The 12,572-nt window shown below is 38.4% G+C and overlaps 1 protein-coding gene across 2 annotated transcripts in view; it reads right to left on the reverse strand.

Moving 5' to 3' along the window:
• BEND5 (BEN domain containing 5) overlaps nt 1–12,572 on the reverse strand; it is a 733,046-nt gene that overhangs the window by 359,919 nt on the left and 360,555 nt on the right. For both annotated transcript variants that reach the window (XM_081913981.1, XM_081913985.1), the window contains exon 6: nt 9,885–9,924. In XM_081913981.1, the coding sequence (XP_081770107.1) occupies nt 9,885–9,924 (40 nt within the window). The remainder of the gene's footprint in view (nt 1–9,884; nt 9,925–12,572) is intronic.

Genomic DNA, 12,572 nt, shown 5'->3' on the forward strand with positions numbered 1-12,572 from the left:
ACAAAGATAGATAATCAACTCTGGATTCCATACATATATAGTAATTTTATCCCATCTCTAAATATAATTGACTTTTACCTTTACTTCTTATGCTTTTAATGTAAATTGCAGTCTCACTTGTGTTGTTATTAATGGACTACATCCAATGGTATTACTGCAATTCACAAGAGTCAAAGACACTGTTCAATAAGCATGAACTAATCTGACACACTCCAGAAGGCCAAAGATCTCAAGGTGGTTCATTTACCCTAAATGTGTGAATGTTATGGAGCTAGAACAATAAGTGTGCCTGACAAAGGGCATAACTTTATTTTATGCAAAATAGTATTGTTTTAAGTTAATTTTAAATACAGCAGAAATTTACAGCCAACTTATTTTAGCATCACCTTACTGAAGAATGGCATATTAAACTGTTAGAATATGTGAACCTAGCAGGGATGACTACTAGAAGAAGAAACCAAAATGACGAAAGATATAAAGTGGACTGGATATTGTTTATAGAATATATGGAGAAGTACTATAAGCAAACAATTTACCTAGCAGGATGGTAAGATTTTCAGCAGAGTAAGAAATAAAAGTAAATAAAAGTTGTTGCAATAGGGTGAACTAAGAAAACACAGGAGAAAGAGGGGATAAACAGAACCATGGAAGGAGAGGTTAGGAAGCTGATCGGTCAAGGAATGTTTTCTGATTTTTTGTCTATTCTTAGAAATCTTTTAAAAAAGAAAGATCTCTTTTATTTATTTCAAATTTTTTTCTTTAGTGTATTATTTTTGTTCATATTTTGTTGATATGGAATCTTATCAGAAAAGCAAAAAAAATATTGAAAAAATAATAAAATAATTACTAATTATTATTATTATTATTTTAAAGTGATGGCTCTAGGAGGAAGGGAAGGCACTACGCAGGCTTCAAACTGTGTTGGTATGGCACTGAATGAAACATGCAGCATAAATTGCCTCAGCCTTTGGGGTTAGAACCTGTGAATCTCTTCACAACCTGGTAACTTACTGATATTATGTCACCAATCAACTGGTTAAATACAGCTTTGAAGAAAACTATGTAGCTGTACTTATGTCACCTGACCTGAATTGAGTGAATTGAGCATGAGACATATTTGGTGGGGAGAATAGGAAATAATTATTTTTAAACTTCGTTTATGCGAAGTCTGCTTTAGCAGACTAGTTTCTAGGCATATAAATTCTAGGTAAAGGTAAAGGTACCCCTGCCCGTACGGGCCGGTCATGTCCGACTCTAGGGTTGTGCGCCCATCTCACTTAAGAGGCCAGGGGCCAGCGCTGTCCGGAGACACTTCCGGGTCACGTGGCCAGCGTGATGAAGCTGCTCTGGCGAGCCAGCACCAGCGCAGCACACGGAAACGCCGTTTACCTTCCCGCTATAAAGCGGTACCTATTTATCTACTTGCACTTGGGGGTGCTTTCGAACTGCTAGGTAGGCAGGAGCTGGGACCGAAAGATGCCCCTGCCGTGGGGATTCGAACCGCCGACCATGCGATCGGCAAGTCCTAGGCACTGAGGTTTTACCCACAGCACCACCCGCGTCCCTTTATATAAATTCTATGGGCCTACAAAATCTGTATCCAAATCCCCACTGTCACTTGTGATTATTAGTTCTTTATAATTCTTTATTTCTTAAAGTACCATTAATTTACATTTGGACCTTGTAGAGTTTCAGTACGGAGAAAATAATCTCAAATTGCTTTTGGATCTGCACTATCTAAACATTTCAAAGGCACACAGTGGTATTTAAAAATTAAGTGAAGCTAGCGCAAAACTAAAAAAAGCTCCCCCCCCAAAAAAAACCCCCCAAAAAACTTTTCTGTATGGATTTTCACTTTTTGAAATATGGCAACCCACATGATGCATTTTAATCCTATTTTGCAAAGAGTAAATTCTGTCTATCCATCCATCCCAAAGTTTGTAGATTTCTAGAGCTATTTCAAACAGAAGCCATCATTTCATCTTTTCATATATATAATTTCAAAGAGAAAAAGAGGCCCATTTTTAAAAGTGCATGAGGCATGAGAAGTATTATTTACTTCTAGGAAATAAATAATAAGTGCCTTGTGATTCTATGCCAATAGAGAGGTACAGAACTGGTACAAAAATCTCTATTCTGAAAGCTGAGGATGATGCAACTAGTATTCATAGATTCCCTACACTCTTATCTACCCACACCAGTCTTTTTTACTCATTGAATTTTAGCATCTATCATTTTATTTGATTTTATAAAGCAACACAAAATCCCCTCATTCTATTCCATCATGTTAAGCAGATGCTGGACCTGTATGTGAAAGGCGCATATTGGTACATTTTGTCACATGTAAATTGCATGCAAATACATTCAAAATGAATTTGTTTATCATTCCTGAATTCTAATCCAGAGGTCTTATTTTTAAAATTCAGCTTATATTCTGACATGTATACAAATGAGTTTGACTCTGGAAAATAACTTCATAAACTTGGGGTTAGCAAAGCAATTAGAGGAGGCATCTGGGAATCATAAAATGTGGAAAAACAACATTTACATCTCTTGGTACCTCAAAGGTTTCATTTTCTCTCCACCCCACCCCTGCCGGCAACTTAAATGAATCATTAAAAATGTCACACTTATTTGTCGAAGATGGAATATGGTAATGCTAAGTATTCATTTTGTAAAAAAAAGAAGAAAGGGCTGACAGAGCATAATTCTTAAAATTTCCTGGCAAAATTTATAAGTGGACACTAAAGCTTTTATATTAATTATTAGTACTTTATAGAGAGCCTTGCAAATGCATAAATATACTTCATCAAGGAACGGGAACATTTTAGTCATCTTATTCCTTTAGTCATCTTATTCCTTTATGAGGTTAAAAATGGTCCTTTTACTTATGAAGGATACAAAATAGTAAGAAGAGTAGCTTTCATGGACCTAGTGATCAGAACAGTGATCAGAACTTGCCATACTGTGTGTTTGGAAAAGATAATGTAGCAGAGCCACAGCTGCCCACATTAATCCATCCATCTCAGCTACCTTTAGCTGCCTTTGCCCCCCAAAATGCAGTTCTTCATTTGTTCCATTACCAGCTTATCTGCATTCATTTTAATAATTCATATACTGCTTAATATAACAAAATCTCTAAGTGGTTCACACAAATTATAACAATAGAAACGCAAGCAAAAGGTCAGTACATAGCATCCAAATGTGATAAAAATACAGTAAAACATTAAGCCGAACATTAAAACAGAAATCCTGAAATTATGGCTCTGGGCTGTTACAATGCTTCAGTAAAAAGACATTAGAGATCCACGACCCTGAAGGGTCACTGACAGTGGAGGCAATACTGGACTAGATGAACACAATGTATTCTATCAAGGAAGCTTCATGAGATCCTATCATGGTATCACTGATTTGATGTCTACAAAGCTTAAGGAGTTTTGATCTACCATGACTAGACAAAGGTGAGTACTATCAGAAGAAATGAGTGGTCACTTTTAAAAGTTAGCCATTAAGTGTGAAAAGAAAGTGACAATGTGCCACTATCTTAGCACCTTCCTGACACCACGGACCTGAATGAAAGGAGAAATGAGCCCATTTCTGTCTCCAAAACACTTGATCATAGGCGCCGACTCCATGGGGCTTGAGGGGGCCCCGCCCCCCCAATAATCTCCGGCGCCCCTCCAGCAGAGCGCCATCGCCGCCCCTCCCCCAGCCCAAAATGCACAGGGAGGGGCGGGCTGCATGCCTCCTGCCCTCCCTCCCGAGCAAAAGCTCCACCCAATTTCCTTTGGAGCTGATTAATAGGCGCAGCACGCTCTCCCCTATTCGCTCACGAGGAGGCGGCGCCACTTTATTTGCATATTCATGAGCTTATTTATTATTCATGAGCTTTCCCGGGCCCCCCCAATATTTTTTATAAGTCCGCGTCCCTGCACTTGATAGTCAGAGGATTCTCATTATTTTGTTGTCCTATTGAAAAGGCAGTATGTGCACCACAACAACCGTGTTGTTTAGTGGCCTGTTCAGATACCATTTCTTCCCCTGGATGCATATTCAGATCAGGAAATGAGTCAAGGGCTTATGCATTCCTTTGGTCTTTCATGATGTGTGTAGACAGTAACAACTATTTATATACTAAGAGATTCTATATTTCCTCAACATGTAATATCTCCATCTATGACCCAGCAATATAGGCTTTCATTTCTAATATGTAAAGGTCTGAACAGGCCTTTGACATCACTGACATGTGCAGAATTAAACCATTTCTGATATTAAAACTTCATTTCCTTGTTGTTTTAGATAGTGTCCTTTTCCTATACATTTTTTTTGCTTAGGTGAGCCTGAAAGAATCCCCTCCTGCTTAATGAGTAGATCAATTATTGTTCATAGAGGAAGATACTGTCTCTTTAAAGGTTATTTGAAGGTTGATTGTTATCTTATTGCTTATATCCAGCAAATCTATTCAGGCTTATGAATGAATTTGACCTTTTTATAGTTAGTGGGAGAAAAAAAAAACAGAACAAAAGTTAATTTAGAACTCTATACTACAACACTTTTTCCCAGAGAAATGAAAGGGCATTCAAATCGATACCTGCACAATAACACTTCTGATGAATGTTTGTACCCAATTTTCTCATTTTGCTAACTTGAGATTGGAAATTTTGAATAGTTTTCAAAGACCATATTCTTTATGTGCTGTGAAGTATGTGGTATTGTGTCCAAACAATGCAAGGGGATAATCATTATAGAAGTATCACTGGGCCTGAAAAGGTCAGTTAGTTGGAAATGTCAGCTTTCAATGCAACTATGCTGGACCTTCGTAGGCAAGGATCCAATTAAAGGGACATGCCAAGGTGCATGGAAACATCACAGTGACCTAGAATAATAATAAGGTGTTGCAGAAAGATTTCAAAAGTAATGGTGTTAGCTTTTCAAATGCCTTCTCTATGGTTTTTATTTAACTTGATGAAAAACCATTTCCCGACAGAAAAAAACACACTCGCACACACTTAATATTCAGGTTTCCTATATACTGTGTGTGTGCACCAAAACTAAATGTTAAGCAAGCAAAAAGACCAATCTTAGAGTGTTACAAGCAGCTCTGCTATAATTCCTATTTTTAAAATAACACCTAGCAACGAAAGTCGCTATGCTAGAAATTGGGTTAAAGAAGAGTCCCATATTTAGTCAGAAAACAAAGATGGGGGGGGGGGGGCTGAGGAGAAAATATAATATCCCTATATATTCTGTGGGGATGCATAGAAGCTCCTTTCCGGAGTAGCTGATTTGTCTGCCTACCACAGCAAAATACTGGATTGTATTGTTAGCAAGGCTTGCATCACTTAGTATATGACCATCTAGTTTTTAAAACTGCTGCAAAATTGTAAGTATCATCCAGTCATCTAAGCATACAAATTATTTTGGAGAAAGACTGATGATACAAGAGAAAAGATAATTTAGGCTGGATAGACAAAAGTAGATGAAGGTCACGTACTTCAAGATGTGAATATTCATACAACATAATGTCAGGTTTCAGCCTCAGACCCCAAATAAAATAAAACTCCTGTTTCGAATATGAGTCCAGTGAAGGGAGCTTATGTAAACAGCAAAGACTTATTCTGGAATCATGATTTGGAAGATGCAAAAGCTGGTCTGAAGAACAGAGGCAATGAAGCATGATAATGCAGTAGAGCACAAACAAGATGGAAGAATAGGGTGGGAGTCCATAGCTGTTGGATCTCCATTTTGCTCAATTGATTGTGACAGAACGGAATGGCTGCTAGGAGGAGAATTTATATGAATATCCTGCATGAGGGGACAAACAAGCAATGGCATAGGAGAACCTGACAATAACCCCCACGCAGCTCTTTTCGCATGGGAAACAGAGTACACTTTTAATTTGGCAGCAGTTTTAGAAGTTTAGGTGGACATATACAAAGTGATGCAAAGCTATGAGGAACAGAGGCTACAAGGATTGAAAAGGCCATTTCTGCACCTGAAACTGGGAAGCTGTCACACAATAAATCATTCCGTTTATGGCTTTGAAAAAGAAGCCTAACCTCTGCTCCCCAGGTATTGCTGTTCCACCCCCTCTGTACACCTGCCTGCTGATTTTCTACTGTGAAAATATTCTTCTGCAGGCAGCCAGGATTCATTTGAAGGACACACAAATATTGGATCATGATAGGAGGCAAGCTTGGAAAAAGAACAACTGGGATTGCTGTATCTTGTTCCTCAGCCATGTCTCTGAACCAGTTGCTATCTCTCAGCCTAGCATATATCACAGGGTTGTTGTGAGAATGAATGGGAGGACTCATATATGCTGCCTTGGGCTCTGTGGAGGAAAGGCAGGATATTAACGCAATAAATAAATAAATACTATTGTGAATTCTCTTACATGGTTGAGGTTTCCCTTGAAAAGGCCCAGGATCTTTTCGTATCCCGTGGATGATAAAAATGCCAGAATCAATATTTCAGAGCAGGTTTAAGTATTTTGCTGAACTAAGTTACTGAGATGCTATTTTTGTAGTCTGTTGGGATTTATTAGGATACTTCTCCATGTCCTACTGCTACTACTTTACTTCTCCATGTCCCACTGCTACTACTTTATCTGGTCATGGAATTAGGTAAATCGGATGAGGCACAGTATCAGAAGTTACTTTTGCTATCTCAGAAATTATATGGTATTAGAAAACTCCATGATGGCATTATCCCAGCTGTTCCAGCTGTGCCATTCGTGCTATATGAGACCTGCACAGACCAAGAACCAATGGAGCAGCCCTCCCGAAACTGATGCCTTCAAGATGTTTTGGATTACAATTCCCATAATCCTCCTGCCCATTGACCATGCTGGCTGGGAATGAGGGGAGCTGTAGTCAAACAACATATGGAGGGTGCCAGATTAGAGAATGTTGCAATTGAATGCACTGCATGTGCAAATCCAACACGTCAGTACTGTAGTAACTGTAGAATGCAAAGCTGGGAGAACCCATTGTAAATCTATAGCTGGACAATACCATTTCAGACGGCAAGTGGGAGCTAATTTTATAAAATGCTCTCATATTCACGCATACACACACACACTACCCAAAGAAATGTAGAATGTCAGGGAGAAGGCTAGACTTTCTAAGTGTAGGGATTATCCCCACCCCAGTAAAGAAGCATTCAGCTCCTCACCAGCAGTCTGAATTGGTATAGTCCAAACACAGGTCTGCCACCCCAGCAGCGCTTTGTGCAAAGCAGACCATTGGTGATTAAAAACAGGAAAACTAAGATGTAATGATTACACGAGCAGTAATGGCTTAGGGCTGCAATCCCCTAGATATTGGTGGAATGTACGTCTGAGAAAATATGCATAAGACCAAGGTCTCATCTACTAGCCTTGAAAACTAATCCCTCTTCCCAGCTTCCATAGAGTTGTGTAAACATTATCTCCAGAATTACTATTTAACCTCGCAAACAGATTAACGTACTTCCCTACCTCCTAATTTATTTGCCCTCTTCTTCTGAGTATTATTATATTTTCTTCAGCGCAGACTGTCATTAATAGGAAGATATGTAATAATTCATTTTAAAATACAACAGCCTATGAAGCTCTCACCAACAAACATGAAGAGTAATTATGTGTGGTTGTTTGAAAACTCAGCCAGGATCCCTTGACGTGTACTTTGATCAGAATCAATGTAGTAATAATTAGCATGGCCTATTAAGAATAGTTGGAGCATGAGTTTCAGTGGTGAACAACTTTCTGTCACATTTTATTACCCTGTATCATTTTTACTAATAGGTGTATTATAGCTTCATGACTTTGAGTTCATATTATTTTCATGCTTCAATTAGTCAGAAGCGTCCAGAATGTTCAGGACTGTAATAGGAATGGCTTTTCAGAGAGTTTTAATAGTGGAATTTGTTCTTAAGCAACTTTCCCCCCAAAACACGTCTTGAAGCTTTTCTTTTCATCTAATTTTGCACGGCAGTTTCCTAGGCAGTGGTATGGAGGAAAGCAAGCCTCAATCAAAGGAGAAATACAGTAAATCTCACATATCATCCCATTTAACTCTAGGAAGGTTAACATATTATTTTCTAACCAGTGAAAAATTAACTGAGCAATGCAGAACTGCATCTATAATTTGACACAATAAAACAGCTCTAGCAGAAATGAAAGCCACCTGAAAATTATCCATGTGTGAGTCACAAATTAATGAAATGGAGATAATCTTACATTTTCATGTTTAAATGAGTTTTTAAAGAGAGAGAGCATAGAGTATTGGATATACCAAGGCAATTTTGTATGTTCAAGTTTTTGAGTGCAATGAACTATCCCTCCCCCCGACATACAGGCTTGGGTGGGGCCATTTGGAATTGTAGTTGTATCTGTAACTCTTGTTTACTTCTCACTCTTCTATTTCACAAATGACACTGATTATTCTTCCCTCATGAGGCCCAAACCCCCATCATTTTTGTTCAGTCTGGTACATCTAGGCTTGCAGTTTGCAAGACCCCTAGTACCACTCTCCACTCTCACACGTCAACCATAATGCTCCATGCCTCCATCTATCTCATTTATAGCAGCAAATAAGCTGTTGACCCAGCCCACATGGGAGTTGTTCAGTCTGTATATAGCCCTGTTACCATTTTAAGTTTTGTGATTATCCCATTTTGGAGTCTCAAGCAGCATCAGCATTTTACCTTCTAATTCTTTTGGTACTTTGTTATAATAAACTTTTTTAAAAACCTGAATTGGTATTCAGTGGTCCTTGCTAATTCCCCCTAGTAATAGGACTACAGTACAACTTCTTCCCTCTAGACCCAAGATCTCAAAGTATCACACCTATATAGCGATGTGTTAAAACATAAGGCATAACCTGAGATATGTGTAGGCTTGGTAACATCACACTGCCTCTGTGTTCTATGCTGGAGTTTTCTTTTTGGTGAGGTGGCAGCAATATATGTCAGAAGCTTTGCACAAGACAATACAAGGTCTCAAGGGATCTCCCTTGGGCTACATTAGTCTTCTTCAGCTCTAATCCTCCAATGCACCATGATCACCATGCTCTCAGAGGAGATCAGAAGAAGCCAAATGCTTTGGATTTGGATCCTTGCCATTAATGCTACATGGTATTAGCTTTCAGTTTTTTTCTATTTATTACCCACAACTCAGACTTACTCCAATGCTTAGCTACGACGACACAGAACGGGGTGTGCCATGCAGCTACTGCAATATCCCGTGTCTGCTAAGCAGAGTCATCCAGCCTTCACCCCACACGGCCAATTCTGTGGTTTTGAGCACTTAGCAGGAAACAAACAAAACTAGTATGAACATTATTGGCATGATTAATCGCCACCGTACTAAACAGACAAGTAGCACTTAATAATAGCCATGCTAGTATGTTCTTCAGAAAGCGGTTTTCAGAAACATTCTATTTTAATGTAGTATTTTTTAATAATATATTTTTCAAGATGACAAACACATTCTCTCTCTCCAGCAGTGAGCAATGATAATATCGGCTTCCTCTGTTCTTTAGTAAATATCTAAGTTTACCACTGCAGAGAGTTAAATGGAATGCTTCTGTGATACTTGAACATACATTGTGAATTATAGCATATCTACCCTGCAGACATACCACTAACAGTAACCCCAGGAGGCTTAAAGAAATATCAGCACTCAAATTCACAGAGTAAAGGTCTGAAGAGGCAGCTCTGTGAACGGATAACTGCCCGCGGCTTTACCAAGCACAATATAGCTGTCAGTTGTTATTATGTTAAAGATTTTCTGGTGAACAGTGTTTTTCATTTTGCACGTCAGGGAGGGGAGAAAGAGACACATTCAGACAACCATCTCTTTAAGAAAACATAAAAAGAGCTGAGCCTTGTGGCTTACTCACCAGGGTTGGTTATAGTCAAGAGGTCAAGTTGCCGCTGTTGCTGAAAAACAAATGATAAAAGGAGTTGCTGAAAGATGACTAATTTTCGTAGGTCAGCCTAGACATGCCAAGCAAGTGTTCTGACATTTGCAATAGAATTAATTATGACTTACATGGCTCAATGTTATTCTTTTGGATGGAAGCCATGTGCACCGTGCCCAGCCCTTTGAATGCCTTCTCTCTTGCACTCTTTTAGAGTGTTGGTAATTAATTTAGTGGTAAAAATGCACATATGCATGTCTGCTTAGGTTTAACAACCTTTGTCAAACCAAGGAAGCATTTAACACAACGGCAAAGGCTATTATAAGATTTAAAGTGTGATATTGATGTGCAGGATTCTGTGGCACAAATTAGTATCCTTGTTTTTTTTTATAAAAATAAAACAACACCTTATTTTCATAGGGGAGGAGTAAATGAGATAGAAGTTATATAAAAGTTAAATAAAAGTGAGAGAAAGAAGCCTTCGATAATCAAGCGCTTTGTTGTTACCACAAATAATTGATCCTGTAACTATACTTCCAGAAGCTTGATGCCACTGGACACAATACCAGCATGTGAAGGAAAACAATACAGAGAACCAGGAAGCAGAACTATAAACATTGAGGCCCACTTCATGACCAGAACAGCACTGAAGTTTCCTTAGCATGGCTCCCATTACCATTCTGGCAACATATATCAATCAATCAATCAATCACCTTTCACATATACCGTATATCTCAAGGCAATGTACAAAACATAATAAACTAAAACAGTAGTGTTTAGTGTTAAGAAACAATAAAAACAGACACCAAACAGCAGAGACCTATTCATCCAACTGGGAAAGCTTGGAGGAGAAAAGATGGCAGGAATTAAGTCACATGGTTTTAGAGAGGTGTGGAATCCAACCACATGGAAGCTGTTCTCACATCACCTCTGAAAATGTCAGCCCTTGGATTCAGGAAATATATGCACAAATTTTCAGTGAGTAAAAGAAAGAATTGCTTCAATGCTTTTCTGAGATACAGTTTTCCAAAACTTTCTTAGATGGTTCAGTGAATTTCAGATATCCTACATTCAGGGAACCCTTTCCACATTGATTTGACAGTCATGGTGCTATGTACTGTTAAAACCTGATAATTGGAGTGGGGCATATTTGCTCTACAGGGCCTCTCGGTTTGCCTTGGCCACCAGCAAGGCATGGTGGCTTACCTGTTTGGCATCCCTGGCAAATTGACAAACTGCCCTAAAATGTCCCCTATTCCCCCTTGCTGGTGCAAATGTCAGATGAGGGAGAAATAAGTAATAGTTTGCAAGCCGGCCAGGGTTGTAGGAACACACTTTGAAGTCCACTGCTCTCTAGTCAAATCACTTGGAAACTTTCCACTGTCTTCATCTGTAGAATAAAAGAATTCATTCCAGTAGCACCTTAGAGACTTAGATGGTCTCTAAGGTGCTACTGGAAGGATTTTTATTTTTTTATTTTTTTACTACAGCAGACCAACACAACTACCTACCTGTAACTTCATCTGTATAAGTAAATGAATGTGATCATTTCTTCAAAAAGGCATTGGAGCTGTACTGTGATTAGGGAAAGTAGAAATTCCTACAATATTTTATCCTCTTCCACTAAAATACTGACTAAAATACAGTTTTGATATCTTGGTTAAGAAGCTGCAATATTGGCTTTGCTTGCATATATTTGATATGAATTCCAAGCATATTTGTATAATTGTGTACTTAAGAGTGCACATGTCACTGTGATGTGATGATCTACCCACACATCTGAAAGGTGAGCTTACCTGTCCAAAACCATTTACAGAATTTGTTCAGAATAGGTTGGCTCAGGCGAAACATTATAAAAACAGTACAATGAATTTGAAAAATGAGCAGTCTGGATCTGGAACTCACAGTAGAACAACTATGGAGCTCTGAAAAGATAAGCCTTATTTCTGCAGATCTCACATACGTATAATTTTTTGTTTAAAAAGTTTTGCAAATCCTCATATTTCTGGTTTGCAGAATCACTAACAAAGGTGTTTAGACTAAGTATAATCTGAACAAGTTATCTTATAATTATTTTAATCTTTAAGCATGTCACTGTGCACTCGTCACCCATCAATGGTAGGTAACTAAATTCTAAGAAAGTACTAGTGCTATTCACATTGACAATTCATTTATTTTGGTGCATCCAGCATTCATTTGACATTCACTACAGCACAGAGAGTTTTCCCCCCCTTCATCATTCAAATGTTACAGCCATTTACTTCTTTTTCCTTACACTTCCTAATAGTTGTTATTCTTCTAAACTCTTTTCGTCCAACATTTGTGTAGCACTGGCATTGCAGAATATACTGTCCACTTTAATTTATCTCTCCTAATCTGCTCAATAATGTCTGTGTTGCTTTCATTTATTGTCAGGCCTATTGATCCACTTCTAATCTAATTCTCATCATTACGCTGTCTCTATTCTTTTGGTGACACTTGGAAGTCCTTGAAAATGGAAGCACGCCTGCATGAACACTAAATGGAAAAGTTTGCCTTTCCCAAAATCTTGCTCTTTCAAGGCCTCATCTAAAAGATTGAAACTTATGTCTGTGCAGTCAAAATGCTGAATGAAATTCATTCGATGGTATATGAAGTTTACTGACAGTCAGGTGTGTTTAGTTCCTA

Source organism: Podarcis melisellensis (assembly GCF_964234715.1).
Source record: "Podarcis melisellensis genome assembly, chromosome: 6".
Lineage (NCBI taxonomy): Eukaryota > Metazoa > Chordata > Lepidosauria > Squamata > Lacertidae > Podarcis > Podarcis melisellensis.